This window comes from Schistocerca americana, chromosome 3 (assembly GCF_021461395.2).
Source record: "Schistocerca americana isolate TAMUIC-IGC-003095 chromosome 3, iqSchAmer2.1, whole genome shotgun sequence".
Classification (NCBI taxonomy): Eukaryota; Metazoa; Arthropoda; class Insecta; order Orthoptera; family Acrididae; genus Schistocerca; species Schistocerca americana.
Genome location: NC_060121.1, coordinates 671,710,680 through 671,727,647, shown reverse-complemented (window position 1 = coordinate 671,727,647; position 16,968 = coordinate 671,710,680). Strand labels below are relative to the sequence as shown.

The 16,968-nt window shown below is 42.7% G+C and overlaps 1 protein-coding gene across 1 annotated transcript in view; it reads right to left on the bottom strand.

Moving 5' to 3' along the window:
* Positions 1 to 16,968, bottom strand: part of LOC124606661 (solute carrier family 22 member 7-like) — a 193,212-nt gene that overhangs the window by 62,242 nt on the left and 114,002 nt on the right. Inside the window, exon 7 of the mRNA XM_047138668.1 lies at positions 3,209 to 3,423. Within this exon, the coding sequence (XP_046994624.1) occupies positions 3,209 to 3,423 (215 nt within the window). The remainder of the gene's footprint in view (positions 1 to 3,208; positions 3,424 to 16,968) is intronic.

The following is a 16,968-nucleotide window of genomic DNA, read 5'->3' as shown; positions in this document are numbered from 1 at the left end:
CAGGCATCTTATCCGGATGGCAGTAACGGATCGTGCAGCCACGTCTCGATCCCTAAGTCAACAGATGGGGACCTTTGTAAGTCACCAACCATCTGCACGAACAGTTCGACGACGTTTGCAGGAGCATGGACTATCAGCTCGGAGACCATGGCTGCTGTTACCCTTGACGCTGCATCACAGACAGGAGCGCCTGCGATGGTGTACTCAACGGCGAGCCTGGGTGCAGGAATAGCAAAACGTCATTTTTTCGGATGAATACAGGTTCTTTTTACAGCATCATGATGGTCGCATCCGTGTTTGGCGACATCGTGGTGAACGCACTTAGAAAGCGTGTATTCGTCATTGCCATACTGGCGTATCACCTGGCGTGATGGTATGGGGTGCCATTGGTTACACGTCTCGGTCACCTCTTGTTCGCATTGACGGCACTTGGAACAGTGGACGTTACATTTCAGATGTGTTACAACCCGTGGCTCTACCCTTCATTCGATCCCTGCGAAACCCTACATTTCAGCAGGATAATGCACGACCGCATGTTGCAGGTCCTGTACGGGCCTTTCTGGATACAGAAAATGTTCGTCTGCTGCCCTGGCCAGCACATTCTCCAGATCTCTCACCAACTGAAAACGTCTGGTTAATGGGGGCCGAGCAACTGGCTCGTCACAATACGCCAGTCACTACTCTTGATGAACTGTGGCAACGTGTTGAAGCTGCATGGGTAGCTGTACCTGTACACGCCATCCAAGCTGTGTTTGACTCAATGCCCAGGCATATCAAGGCAGTTACTACGGCCGGATGTGGTTGTTCTGGATACTGATTTCTCAGGATTTATGCACGTAAATTGCATGAAAATGTAATCACATTTCAGTTCTAGTATAAGATATTTGTCCAATGAATACCGGTTTATCATCTGCATTTCTTCTTGGTGTAGCAGTTTTAATGGCCAGTAGTGTATTAAAGTGCTCTCTGCTAACGGCTAACACGTTTAAAATACTCATATACATATGAATAATATAAAAGATTAAATATCCAATCATTTACAGCAGTATGAAAATCACTACCAATGTCCTTATTTCCATCACAGTTGTTGATATCGTCCTCTAAGTATTGCCCGATTATTTCAGAAAATATCGTATCATCAATGACAATAATGTCCGTCCTATCGAAAAAGAAACAAGAATTTGCTAGAACAGAGAAAGGTACACAACCACAGATAGTCTGCGAGACTGGCTCGAGAATTTAGCGTGGACTGAATTTAAAACTAACAGAACGGCGTACGTTCCAACAATAAAGGCATGTCCAGACTTGCCGATTCCACAGCTACTGAGAACCTGAAGGAGGTGCGCTTCTTCGGAAACAAATTGTGCTTGTCTGCACGTTCCTACGGGTCTTTGAGACCACATGTCTGTGGCTATGGGTAACAATAAAGACAAATATTTGTGCTGTTGATGAAGAATTTTTACTACTTCTGTTCTTCTTCATTTGGATCAATGGTTTAAGTGCAGAGTTGCCAATGCTCTAACTCGACTGATAAAGTATTGTTAGTCCCAATGGAAGTGGAAGAATGAAATGGGAGATATGATACTGCGTGAAGAGTTTGACAGAGCACTGAAAGACCTGAGTCGAAACAAGGCCCCGGGAATAGACAACATTCCATTAGAACTACTGACAGCCTTGGGAGAGCCAGTCGTGACAAAATTCTACCATCTGGTTAGCAAGATGTATGAGACAGGCGAAATACCCTCAGACTTCAAGAAGAATATAATAATTCCAATCCCAAAGAAAGCAGGTGTTGACAGATGTGAAAATTACCGAACTATCAATTTAAGTCACGGCTGCAAAATACTAACGCGAATTCTTTACAGACGAATGGAAAAACTAGTAGAAGCCAACCTCGGGGAAGATCAGTTTGGTTTCCGTAGAAATATCGGAACACGTGAGGCAATAGTGACCCTACGACTTATCTTAGAAGCTAGATTAAGGAAAGGCAAACCTACGTTTCTAACATTTGTAGACTTAGAGAAAGCTTTTGACAATGTTGACTGGAATACTCTCTTTCAACTTCTGAAGGGGAAGGGGTAAAATACAGGGAGCGAAAGGCTATTTACAATTTGTACAGAAAACAGATGGCAGTTATAAGAGTCGAGGGACATGAAAGGCAAGCAGTGGTTGGGAATGGAGTGAGACAGGGTTGTAGCCTATCCCCGATGTTATTCAATCTGTATATTGAGCAAGTAGTAAAGCAAACAAAAGAAAAATTTGGAGTTGAAATGAAAATCCACGAAGAAGAAATAAAAACTTTGAGGTTGGCCGATGATATTGTAATTCTGCCAGAGACAGCAAATGACTTGGAAGAGCAGTTGAACGGAATGGATAGTGTCTTGAAAGGAGGATATAAGATGAACATCAACAAAAGCAAAACGAGGATAATGGAATATAGTCGAATTAAGTCGTGTGATGCTGAGGGAATTAGGTTAGAAAATGAGACACTTAAAGTAGTAAAGGAGTTTTGCTATTTGGGGAGCAAAATAACTGATGATGGTCGAAGTAGAGAGGATGTAAAATGTAGAGTGGCAATGGCAAGGAAAGCGTTTCTGAAGAAGAGAAATTTGTTAACATCGAGTATAGATTTATGTGTCAGGAAGTCGTTTCTGAAAGTATTAGTATGGAGTGTAGCCATGTATGGAAGTGAAACGTGGACGATAAGTAGTTTAGACAAGAAGAGAATAGAAGCTTTCGAAATGTGGTGTCACAGAAGAATGCTGGAGATTAGATGGTTAGATCACATAACTAATGAGGAGGTATTGAATAGAATTGGGGAGAAGAGGAGTTTGTGGCACAACTTGACTAGAAGAAGGGATCGGTTGGTAGGACATGTTCTGAGTCATCAAGGGATCACCAATTTAGTATTGGAGGGCAGCGTGGAGGGTAAAAATCGTAGAGGGAGACCAAGAGATGAACACACTAAGCAGATTCAGAAGGATGTAGGTTGCAGTAGGTACTGGGAGATGAAAAGGCTTGCACAGGCTAGAGTAGAATGGGGAGCTGTATCAAACCAGTCTCAGGACTGAAGACCACAACAACAAAAATTCCCAATACTGAAAGGCGCATTTGAGTGTGGAACGTGTGAGGTTTCCAGTGTATGGCAACTGCGGCAGCTGCAACAGACAATAGCGGGTGTGCCTTGGGCAGCCCCGCGGCTCTTTACCTGTGAGCAGCACAACGCCGAGCACTCCTAGGAGGCCGACCAGCGCCAGGCAGCCGACGCCGGACCAGCGGCGGCCGAAGCGGGTGCCGCAGTAGTGCACCAGCAGCAGGGACGCCACCTGCGCGCCGCACTGCGCAGACACCGTCACCAGCGGGTTCACGCTGATGATGCCCACGCTCAGCACCAGCGAAAACATCGTCACCCATGCTATGCACCTGTAGACACACAGCGCAGTTTCGTATTCTCATACGTCTATGAACGATATAAAGAAAACAGTATTTAATTCCTATAGAGGACTATGTGTACAAGTAACGGAGAAACGTAGTATGTAATTAATCGAGACAGCTTTTCAGATTTTCGCTAATGACGGATTTTCTGCGCTGACGGAAAAAAATAGCAACACCAAGAAGGAGTTGAGCGACATAAACTAAAGTTGGTAGGCATGTTTTTACAGGTGCAAGATGATGTCTATTCCAACTTTGCACCAGTCGCATAGGAGTGGTCCAAGCAGCGCCAATATGAGGATGCAAATGAAGTTTGCTTTAAATATACCAGGTGATCAAAAAGTCAGAATAAATTTGAAAACTTAATAAACCACGGAATAATGTAGATAGAGAGGTAAAAATTGACACACATGCTTGGATTGACATAGGGTTTTATTAGAACAAAAAAAACAAAGTTCACAAAATGTCCGACAGATGGCGCTGGACAGCAAAACGTCAGTGACTGCGCATGACAATCGTGTATGTAAAGGAGCTGTAATGAGAGAGAGAATCAGATGCGCCAACAGACGCAGCATGTTGACGTTACATGAAAAGGCGATTTTAGTGAAGCTGTATTATCAGAATGGGGAATGTGCTAGTTCAGCGTTACGATCCTATCACCATAGGAAGGGGGTTCGAAAGGGTAAAGGTCCGTTGACAAATGCAGCTGTGGCGAGAATGCTGTCGAAGTTCGAAGCCACGGGTTGTTTAGACGATTGACCCCGTAATGGCCGACTGAGCACAAGGCGTAATGCTGCTGAGACAGTTAGGAAGAGATGGAGACTGTAGCGGGTTCGTCTATGCACGGGGAAATCAGCGCTCGTGCAGTCGCACGTCGCACCGGCATTCCATACACTACTGTTTGGTTGGCACTTAGGCGTACCCTCCGATTCATCGGCATCATGAACTGTTACCTGGCGATTTAATGAAGCGGAGGGCATTTGCGGTGTGGGTGTTTCAAAAGATGGCGGAAGATGACGATTGGTTGAGTACCGTGTTGTGGACCGACGAAGCTCATTTCACGCTCCGGGGTCTGTCAACGCCCACAACTGCAGAATTTGGGATACCGAAAATCCTAGAACTGTCGTGGAAACTCCATTGCACGGCGAGAAAGTCACCGTATGGGTTGGATTTACCACATCTACCGTTATCGGGCCTTGTTTCTTCGAGGAAATGCGTGATTCTGGTTTTGTAACTGCTACCGTGACGAGTGAGAGGTACGCCGATATGTTACACAATCGCATCATCCCCAGCCTGGCTGATAAACACCTGCTGGAATGTACGGTGTTTATGCAGGATTTCGCTCCACCCCATATTGCTAGACGCGTGAAAGATCTCTTGCGCGCGTCGTTTGGTGATGATTGTGTGGTCAGCCGCCACTTTCGTCATGCTTGGCCTCCCAGGTCCCCAGACCTCAGTCCGTGCAATTATTGGCTTTGTGGTTACCTGAAGTCGCAAGTGTATCGTGATCGACCGACATCGCTAGGGATGCTGAAAGACAACATCCGACGCCAATGCCTCACCATAACTCCGGACACGCTTTACAGTGCTGTTAACAACATTATTCCTCGACTACAGCTATTGTTGAGGAATGATGGTCGACATATTGAGCATTTCCTGTAAAGAACATCAGCTTTGCTTTGTTTTACTTTGTTATGCTAATTATTGCTGTTCTGATCAGATATCTGTCGGATATTTTTGAACTTTTGTATTTTTTTGGTTCTAATAAAACCCCATGTCATTCCAAGCATGTGTGTCAGTTTTTACCTCTCTATCTACATTATTCCGTGATTTATTCAGTTTTCAAATTTATACTGACTTTTTGAACACCCGGTACACTGCAATGGCCGTGAGTGCCAGTTACCTTCAAGATTGGATGTGGTGAGTTGATGTTAATCACGAATGCCTTTAAGGCGACGAAGATACCATTATCAATACCTCACTGAGTTTGAACGGGGTCGTGTAATAGGGCTACGAGAATCTGGATGTTGTTTTTTGTGCGATATTGCAGAAAGACTGGGCAGGAATCTACAGCCACTGTAAATGATTGCTGGCAGCAGTGGTCACGGGGCTGTACGATCGCAAGAAGACAGGGCTACTGACAGCCACGTGGCATTACCACCAGGAAGAGCCATCGTGTTCCGCATATGGCTCTGTCGCATCATACTGCAATTGCAGCAGCGATTTGAGCAGCAGTTGGCACCACAATGACACAACGAACTGTTACAAATCGCTTACTATGAAGACAGTTCCGAGACAGTCTCGCCATGGCGTGCATTCCACTACCTCCATACCACCGCCATTTGCGACTTCATTGGTGTGAAGAGAGAGCTCAGTGATGGAAAGTGAGGAAGTCTCTTGTGTTTCCTAATGAAAGGTGCTTCTATGTCGGTGACAGTGATGGCCGTGTTTGGATAGGAGGCCAATTGAGGCCCTGAAACCAATCTGTCATCGTGATAGACAGACTGACCTTCTCCTGGGCTTATAGTCTAAGTTGCGATTTCGTATGCCAGCAACGAAAGGATAACGTTCTACGAGTCGGCGCGTGGAATGTCAGAAGCTTGAACGTGGTAGGAAAACTAGAAAATCTGAAAAGGGAAATGCAAAGGCTCAATCTAGATATAGTAGGGGTCAGTGAAGTGAAGTGGAAGGAAGTCAAGGATTTCTGGTCAGATGAGTATCGGGTAATATCAACAGCAGCAGAAAATAGTATAACAGGTGTAGGATTCGTTATGAATAGGAAGGTAGGGCAGAGGGTGTGTTACTGTGAATAGTTCAGTGACCGGGTTGTTCTAATCAGAATCGACAGCAGACCAACACCGACAACGATAGTTCAGGTATACATGCCGACGTCGCAAGCTGAAGATGAACAGATACAGAAAGTGTATGAGGATATTGAAAGGGTAATTCAGTATGTAAAGGGGTACGAAAATTTAATAGTCATGGGCGACTGGAATACAGTTGTAGGGGAAGGAGTAGAAGAAAAGGTTACAGGAGAATACGGGCTTGGGACAAGGAATGAAAGAGGAGAAAGACTAATTGAGTTCTGTAACAAGTTTCAGATAGTAATAGCGAATGCCCTGTTCAAGAATCACAAGAGGAGGAGGTATACTTGGAAAAGGCCGGGAGATACGGGAAGATTTCAATTAGATTACATCATGGTCAGACAGAGATTCCGAAATCACATACTGGATTGTAAGGCGTACCCAGGAGCAGATATAGACTCAGATCACAATACAGCAGTGATGAAGAGTAGGCTGAAGTTCAAGACATTAGTCAGGAATAATCAATACGCAAAGAAATGGGATACGGAAGTACTAAGGAATGACGAGATACGTTTGAAGTTCTCTAACGCTATAGATACAGCAATAAGGAATAGCGCAGTAGGCAGTACAGTTGAAGAGGAATGGACATCTCTAAAAAGGACCATCACAGAAGTTGGGAAGGAAAACATAGGTACAAAGAAGGTAGCTGCGAAGAAACCATGGGTAACAGAAGAAATACTTCAGTTGATTGATGAAAGGAGGAAGTACAAACATGTTCCGGGAAAATCAGGAATACAGAAATACAAGTCGCTGAGGAATGAAATAAATAGGAAGTGCAGGGAAGCTGAGACGAAATGGCTGCAGTAAAAATGTGAAGACATCGAAAAAGATACGATTGTCGGAAGGACTGACTCAGCATACAGGAAAGTCAAAACAAACTTTGGTGGCATTAAAAGCAACGGTCGTAACATTAAGAGTGCAACGGGAATTCCACTGTTAAATGCAGAGGAGAGAGCAGATAGGTGGAAAGAATACATCGAAAGCCTCTATGAGGGTGAAGATTTGTCTGATGTGATAGAAGAAGAAACAGGAGTCGATTGAGAAGAGATAGGGGATCCAGTATTAGAATCGGAATTTAAAAGAGCTTTGGAGGACTTACGGTCAAATAAGGCAGAAGGGATAGATAACATTCCATCAGAATTTCTAAAATCATTGGGGGAAGTGGCAATAAAACGACTATTCACGTTGGTGTGTAGAATATATGAGTCTGGTGATTACTATCTGACTTTTGGAAAAGCATCATCCACACAATTCCGAAGACGGCAAGAGCTGACAAGTGCGAGAATTATCGCACAATCAGCTTAACAGCTCATGCGTCGAATCTGCTTACAAGAATAATATACAGAAGAATGGAAAAGAAAATTGAGAATGCCCTAGGTGACGATCAGTTTGGCTTTAGGAAAAGTAAAGGGACGAGAGAGGCAACTCTGACGTTACGGCTAATAATGGAAGCAAGGCTAAAGAAAAATCAAGACACTTTCATAGGATTTGTCGACCTCGAAAAAGCGTTCGACAATATAAAATGGTGCAAGCTGTTCGAGATTCTGAAAAAAGTAGGGGTAAGCTATAGGGAGAGACGGGTCATATACAATATGTACAACAACCAAGAGCGAATAAGAAAAGTGGACGATCAAGAACGAAGTGCTCGTATTAAGAAGGGTGTAAGACAAGGCTGTAGCCTTTCGCCCCTACTCTTCAATCTGTACATCGAGGAAGCAATGATGGAAATAAAAGAATGGTTCAGGAGTGGAATTAAAATACAAGGTGAAAGGATATCAATGATACGATTCGCTGATGACATTGCTATCCTGAGTGAAAGTGAAGAAGAATTAAATGATCTGCTGAACGGAATGAACAGTCTAATGAGTACACTGTATGGTTTAGAGTAAATCGGAGAAAGACGAAGGTAATGAGAAGTAGTAGAAATGAGAACAGCGAGAAACTTAACATCAGGATTGATGGTCACGAAGTCAATGAAGTTAAGGAATTCTGCTACCTAGGCAGTAAAATAACCAATGACGGACGGAGCAAGGAGGACATCAAAAGCAGACTCGCTATGGCAAAAAAGGCATCTCTGACCAAGAGAAGTCTACTAATATCAAATACCGGCCTTAATTTGAGGAAGAAATTTCTGAGGATGTACGTCTGGAGTACAGGGTTGTATGGTAGTGAAACATGGGCTGTGGGAAAACCGGAACAGAAGAGAATCGAAGCATTTGAGATGTGGTGCTATAGACGAATGTTGAAAATTAGGTGGACTGATAAGGTAAGGAATGAGGAGGTTCTACGCAGAATCGGAGAGGAAAGGAATATGTGGAAAAAACTGATAAGGAGAAGGGATAGGATGATAGGACATCTGTTAAGACATGAGGGAGTGACTTCCATGGTACTAGAGGGAGCTGTAGAGGGCAAAAACTGTAGAGGAAGACAGAGATTGGAATACGTCAAGCAAATAATTGAGGACGTAGGTTGCAAGTGCTACTCTGAGATGAAGAGGTCTGCGCAGGAAAGGAATTCGTGGCGGGCCGCATCGAACCAGTCAGTAGACTGATGACCAAAAAAAGAAAAAAAATGTCAGCAGGAGCACTCTCTTGATTATCGACGCAATCTACTGGCTGAATCTGTTGTGCTGCCATTTATGAACAGCATCCCAGGGCGTGCTTCCCAACAGGACAACACTCGCCCACGTATCTATTTGTAACCCAACATGCTCTACACAGTGTCTATCTGTTGCCTTGGCCTGCTCGATCATCACGCCTCTCTCCAATCTAAAGCATATGGGACACCCTTGAACGATAACTCCAACGTCATCCACAACCAATCCTTATATTGGCCGACCAAGTGTAACAGGCCTGTAACTCTACCCACAAACTCACATCCGACATCTGCACGGCACAATGCGCATAGGTTTGCATGCTAACGTGCAACATTCTTGCGGTCTGGCTGGCTATTAATGTACCAACATTTCACAGAAGTTAAGCGTAAACAATGTGCGAAAAGAATAATAAGAGCGATTATTAATTAGTGAGTTGCAACGGAAGCAAGTGACGCCTTTTCACTAAACTGCTATACATGGTAATCATACCGACAGGACTTTCATTAGCGATTATTCGACATTTCTTAGCGAAACTATCCAGAAAAAAACTTTCAACTTAGCTTTCTGGTTAATTTCCAATGTCAGAGTTGTACAGACATTTAGAAAATAAAAACAAAGTGAAAGATCTAACATTCTTTAAAGGGACCGATACGTTTTTGAATCATTACAGAGAAGGAAGTGGAAGAATACTAGACAGCAGAGAAGGGAAACCAGATGGAATTAGCATTCAGCATGGAATAGAAGACAGAATCACAAATCACATTTGAGAGATGAAAGAATTTGTGTAGAAGGAAACGATTGCATCAAGTAAAAATGGACAGTGACGTAAAGAAATTTTGATGATTTAATAAATAGTGGCGATCGTATCATAACCCAAGATACAGCACGCTACAAAACCAAGCAACTAGACAACATGTTATAGCTGTAACGTCGCATTAAACATTTGCAAACTTTAGATTCCAAAACGATATACAAATTAACTTTTTAAAATCATATATGAGGTCTATAAATTGTAAACTTGACACTGAGAATATTTGAAAATGAATAAAAACACTCAGTTAGCACCATAAACAAAATACTGAGAAAGGAAAACGAATTCGTAAAAGGAATTTTTAAACTCTTAGATAATCGTAAAATATTTTACAGTGAAGATTCTGAATCAAATTTATGAAGCACTGCACCAATACAACAAAAGAGAAAGGCAGAAATCTGCTAATGAGTCTAGTGCAGTGAAGGTCGTTTCTGTAAGGCGAGACTAATTGAAACAAAGGCTGTAAATTCGGGAGATGTGTGGGAGGTGAGAATAAAAGTCACAGTATATTGAAGGTAACAAGTGACTAAACGGAAGTTAGAGAAACTGTCGAAGTGAGGAAGGATTATGTGTGAATTAGCCTGATGAGGCAGGTAAAGTCGTAGGTAAGGGGGTAGGAGGAGAAATCAAGAACAAATTGGAGATATGCAGATGAACCTCACAGTGCGAGGACTCGAGTTAGTATTACAATTTTTTATTTCCGCCAGAATCTTCTACATGCAATATGTAGGGACTTCAGAAAGTAAGTTACACACGTCGTATCTCGCTAAGACTATTACTCTATAAGAGTGGCACACTGTCAGAAGAGAGTCTCGTCTGTTCCAGGTTTGTTGCAGTGACTGTTCTGCTGTATTACGGATCGCAGGTGCGTCACAGCGTACGATTCAAAAGGTGCGGCAACTGGAAACGTACTACAGAGTTGAAGTACGCTGGAGAGTACGATTCTTGCCGACAAAACACCTAAATAGCACAGATTCACAGTACGATTCTGTTAGTATATGGTCCAGTCGCTTCCATCCATATTGAAATGCTATCAGGATGTTGACCAAGGCTGCACAGAAGTGGATGAAGCTGATTCGCCGTACAGTCCAGAACTTGCACGATGCGATTTCCATCTTTTTGATAAGCTTAAAGAACCTCTGGGGGAAAGAGTTTTGCCAGTGATGAGGACGTTCACAGATGTGTTCTCAAATGGCTCCCTGATCAAATGGTTGAAATGGCTCTAAGCACTATGGGACTTAACATCTGAAGTCATCAGCCTCTAGAACTACTTAAACCTACCTAACCTAAGGAAATCACACACATCCATGCACGAAGCAGGATTCGAACCTGCGACCGTAGCAGCAGCGCGGTTCCGGACTGAAGCGCCTAAAACCGGTCGACTACAGTGGCCGGCGTCCGTGATCAAGGAACGGATTTTATCATTGGAGAATTGAACGACTGGTAGACTGTTCCGATCGTTCTAAACAGAGATTTACTATACAGTGTCATGTATCTGTGTCGTTGTGTACTGTAACATTCAATAAAAATTACTTGGCCTGCTGTAATAATGAGTAAAATACTATCTGAAGTCACCTCGTCGATGTAATTACGAGGAACGTTCAATAAGTAATGCCGCAAATTTTTTTGCTCAACACATATTTATTGTTAAGAGGCAGAATTTGGTGAAAATATACATCAACATGTATCGTCCATATCCTATTTTTCTATGTAGTCTCCGCCACGTTCTATGGTCGTACGCCAACGTTGTGGAAGAGCATGTATTCCATGCAGGTAAAAGCTCTTGCCGTGTGGGCGTAGCCATGTTTTCTGTGCATGACTGACACTCTCATCATCTTCAAAGTGTGTTCCCCGTAAATAATTTTTAAGCGGCCCAAAGAGATGGAAGTCCGAGGGAGCCAGGTCTGGACTGTATGGTGGATGAGGCAATGATGTCCAATCCAATTTGGTGATGTGTTCGCGGGTTCTCAGACTTATGTGTGGACGTGCATTCTTGTGTTGGAACAAGATTTCTGCTGGGTTCTTGTCCTATCGGAAACGTCGGAAACGGTTCTTGAGTTTATTCATTCACGTGCGCCTCTAAATTGATGGTTGACCCCCTTAGCATCACATCCACGAGAATGACGCCATCGCAATCCCAGAGGGCTGTCACCATGACTTTTCCGGCAGAGGGGGTTGTCTTTAATTTCTTCTTTTGTTTTGAGTGAGGACTCACTCCACTGGACTGTCTTTTCGTTTACGGTGCAAAGTGGTGCACCCAGATTTCGTCCTCCCTAGCGATCCGTGAGAGAAAGGACTCTCCATCGGTCTCAAAACGCTCCAAAAATTAATATGAAACGACTTTTCTTCGAATCTTGTGGTTCGCTGTGAGCATTCGTGGAACCCATCGTTAGCACCTCTTTGAATATCCGAGAGTCTCGATCATTGCAGACTCACTTCCAATGCTGATCGACAACTGTAGAGCCAATTGTCGAGTTATGATGCGTCGGCCGGCACGAATAATGGCATCCGCACGCTTCAGCATGTCTGGAGCAGTGGCTGTGACAGGATGTCCCGAGCAGGCTGATCATGGAGGTCTGTTTCTACATTTCCTGAGGCTGTAAATTTTTTTATCATTCGCCCCACTGCACTCTTATCAACTGCAACATCGCCGTACACTGCACATAAACGTTTATGGATATTTACCACGGTTTCTTTTACTGCTCACAAGAATTCAATAATAGCATGTTGTTTGTAACGTGAGTCGTATGCAGACGCCATTTTGACGCTGTACTACGGTTCTGCCACCTGTCACAACGGTTCGAACCTTCGCCGGCGCACAGAACAAACATGAAATGTGAAACACCAAGAAGGACGTTTGTGAATCTATGTTAATGACTTTTTTTTAAAAAAAAGTGTGGGACATTACTTACTGAACGACACTCGTACATGTAAAAGGCTATTCTAGAAATTTTAAATCTTCAAACACAAGGAAATCTTTAAAAACAATAAAATATGTGATACAGGTCTTTGCATTTTTTTGTATCTCATCTATAGACTTCACGCCAATTGCTGTGAATTGCCAAAACTACATTACTTGCATATGATTCATTCTCAACTGGAGCATATCGTAAGCTTACTAGCATCTTGGGGCTGAAATATATGTGGGGACCACATTTTCAAAGTACCCTTCATTGTAACTGCCTCTCGCTTGAACAGTGGAAGTTTAGATCTTGGCAGTCATAATCAAAATAGGCAGTCCATTTTCCTGCATCATGCATACGCACTCAGAACGGAGACATTATCCATTCCAGAACAATTACTTACAATGTCGGAACTAATAAAAAAAATGGTTCAAATGGCTCTGAGCAATATGGGACTTACCTTATGAGGTCATCAGTCCCCTAGAACCTAGAACTATTTAAACCTAACTAACCTATAGACACCACACGTCCATGCCCGAGGCAGGATTCGGAATTAATCCGCCAACAGACACACTTGGACCTGTCACAACAATTAAAGGGGAACACGCTGGGGAGCGGTTCTAGGCGCTACAGTCTGGAACCGCGCGACCGCTACGGTCGCAGGTTCGAATCCTGCCTCGGGTATGGATGTGTGTGATGTCCTTAGGTTAGTTAGGTTTAAGTAGTTCTAAGTTCTAGGGGACTGATCACCTCAGAATGTAATCCCATAGTGCTCAGAGCCATTTGAACCAACACGCTGGGAATATTGTTTCTAAGGATTTATTTATGGCATGAAACCATGGAGATACTACCGCAGGCACTGAAAACTGCTCCTGCACCACAATAAAACAACCATCACAAGTTTAGGAAACAATCTGGAAGAATATTCGCTATGGGACACTTACGTCCAATGCGCGTAGCGACTGGTACACTCTGACTAGCAACTCCACAATTAAAGGAAAGCCTTTCCGATTGCTCTTGGCTGACTTGCCTTATTACGACTAATGTCAAGTAACAGCCTCCATGACAAACATCTTCACTTGCAGAAATCAGAACCAGATACTGGGTTGGACTCGGAGAAAATTGGGGTACCACCAGGACGGCTTCTGTGGAAAATACGTTCACTCCATGCTGGTCTTTCTACCTGGCATCAAAAATAACCTTTCCACCTGTTCACTGGACATTAGTTACTTTCGTTCGAAGTCAGAGTTTATAGGTTGGCGAGACTATCTTCACCACCAGTAATGCAGCATACAGGATAAATTTGACAGTTGGAACCAATTGAATTTCCAAAACTTCTTCCCAGCAGTGCAGCAACACGTAAAAGCGGCAACACTTTACACTTTATAATTATCAAAATGACTTTCAGTATTTTCATAGCATTTCATTGTTGTTCAAAATGAATTTAACTACCTTCTAAGAAGGGATTAGCTCCGTTTTCAAAAAGTATTTGTTTATCGAAGCCTTATCATATTCTGATAACCAGAGAATTACTTTTAAAGGCTTTTTTGTTTATTGTCTTTTAATGACGAGCTGTACTGTCTTTCCTAGAAGAGTATGATTATAAGTCAAAGAGCAGATTTATGTGTTCCAAAAACAATTATTGTAATTGTTTCTAGGAGACAAGTGCTTTTTTTTTAAAAGAACACATGGTTTAGATAACAAAAAAGGAACACGTGAGTATGTTCCATAATACATGAGCTACGCATTTCAGTATCACAAAAAGGACACGGACACCTTAATTCTAATAATAATAAGTTTATTGCAGGTAAATAGCAATTCAAGTTCAGAGTACCATTATAATAAAACACGAAACTAGAAATTTTACGTATTGTGGTTTGTATAGTCACTTATCGACCGTTTCCATTTGGTACAGAGTTCTATATGGTAATATTTGCAAATTCTATGACATAATTGACATTTACACATTGCTGTTTGGCTCATGATATGACGGCTCGTTGCAAATAAGGTGGTGGAAACCACGAACTGCCATTCTGGTAATCACATATCTCATCTCGAAGTTTTCCTTAGCCCACGTTTTCTCAATCATGGCGCCTGTGCTGTAAAATTCTGGAGGTACGTATTCCCTTCCTTCCTTCCATGTTTTTAATAGACTTTCCGAAGCGCTGGTGTTGAGTAGCATCAGGTTTGTTCGCAGGTCTTCAATGACGAAGGATTCCGTTGTCATCAGGTATACAAGTCTGAATCGTGTTGTTTTGGAGACACCAATTGCTTTCTTCGTATACGTCGCCTTTACTATTTATAGTGTCGTCAGGTTTTCACTGTGAGATGTAGTCCGATGATTTCTATGTTGTATGTCAGTATTGGGGAGATTTTGGCTCTGAATAGTGCCATTGTTGTCTGTTGGCAGAGGGATCTAATGTGATCTATTTCACTGATAGCCATTATTGTTTGCGCTGCTTTCTCTTTTACATGTTTTGTGAAACATTTTGCACTTGCTTGTATCGTGATCCCTAAGTACTTAAAGTCTGGTGCGAGTTTCAATTTTCTCTCTGGTATGAAGCCTATTACAATATAGTCTGCAAATTCGTTTGAGATAACGCCTTCCCTTGGAGGTATTCTAAAATTTTTTCCGCTGCAACGATAAATAACAAAAGACCCAGTGGGTCTCCCTGAAGTAAGCCATTTGATTGGAATAACGGCTCTGATAGAGAGAGGCTGTGTGAGATCCTTATTTCTTTCCATCGCTGTATCGCGCTTATAATTCATGGCCATATGTTTCTTTCATTTAAAATTTTCTCTCGTTTTTTTGTCACTAACTTTTTTATTGTAAAGTAAAGAGCTTTTGTGAAGTCTATGAATACTACAAAAAATCCTCTCTGTCTTCAAGAGCTTCCCATATGCTCTTAGCAGGAGTTTTGGAGTTCTGTTCCGGTTTGAATTGATCTTCCTTTCTTGAATGCCATTTGTATTCGGGGAGGTGTTCGCCGATTGTTTCTTTTATTATTTCGGTTATTATTTTTCTGAATACCTTGAAAGATATGTCTTCTCGTGTTATGCCTCTGCAGAGGGTGATTTGTTCCACCGTGTACAAACTCTAGGGATTGATCGATGAGAGGATAAGGAACAAAACCGGTCTAACGAACTTATGTCCGGAAATGCTTGGTTTCTATGCTAGAGAGCATTTATTCAGTCATACTTTGTTACAGAGACAGCGGTCCAATACTCGCTGTACCAGGCAGCCACAATTACAGTATGCATAATTTCCTCCTACAGTGTGGTACTGTTCCTCATACGTCATGCCCTAGAGCCCCCTCCTGCCATAGTAATTGGTATTGTGTCCGATTTACGCCTCTTGCTGACTCACCTTGTAATGGTTGTGATGCAGTGTTATACGCAATGGTTTCGCATTCGAATCGGAAGCTTGTTGACATGGTGTTTACTTACGGAAAGGGGAATGGCAAAAGGTAACGGGGAGCAAGGTTGTATTAGGAGACCTATACACGCCGACAACAACCACAGAAACCGCAGCATTCAGTGTTTGCAACAGTGTTTCGTCATTTGTCTGAGACTGGGTCGTTTCAGCAAGCAGGAAACCATGAAGGACGTATCCAAAATGTTCGGACACCAGACTTGGAGGAAAACGTGATTAACACAGCGGAATGCGACCGCCGTGTCAGTACCAGGCAGTTGATCGCCAGTTCAGAGTAAGCCAGACGACCTTGTGAAACATTCTCCATGACAATTGTTACTACCCTTATCACTTACATCGTGCGCAGGGCTTACTAGCTACAGATTTATCGCGTCGGTAGCAGTTTTGTCACTGTTTTCTTCACAAGGCAGCCACAATTCCAGGATTTGTGTCATCCATTGCATTCACAGATGAGGTCACCTTTTCGTGGAGTAGTATCTTCATCTTTCACAACAGTCAACTGTGGGATAGTATGCAGAACCCCCATGGTATGGTAACAACAATTGAGGCATATGGAAAACATTTTCAACACATGCTGTAACTCTGGCTGCATGGTACAGCGCCTATTATACCGCGGCCTTTTTAACAGAATAAATGGTCTCTAGCATGGAAACCACGCATTAAGTACATTAGAATAAAAATTCCGTATACCTTCATCGATCAGTCCCGAGAGTTTGTACTCGGTGGAAAAAATCACCCTGTATTTGCTAGCGTCCTTGGGGTCTCCTTTCCCTTGATATAACACTTTCGTTATTGAATTGTTTTTGAAGGGAAGCTGTTTCTATGCACTTACTGTAGAGTTTTGTCTATATTGGCGTTAGTATTTTGGCATTATTTGCTGTAGAGACTGTCAGGTCCTGCAGATATTTTGTTCTTGGTACTGTTAATGG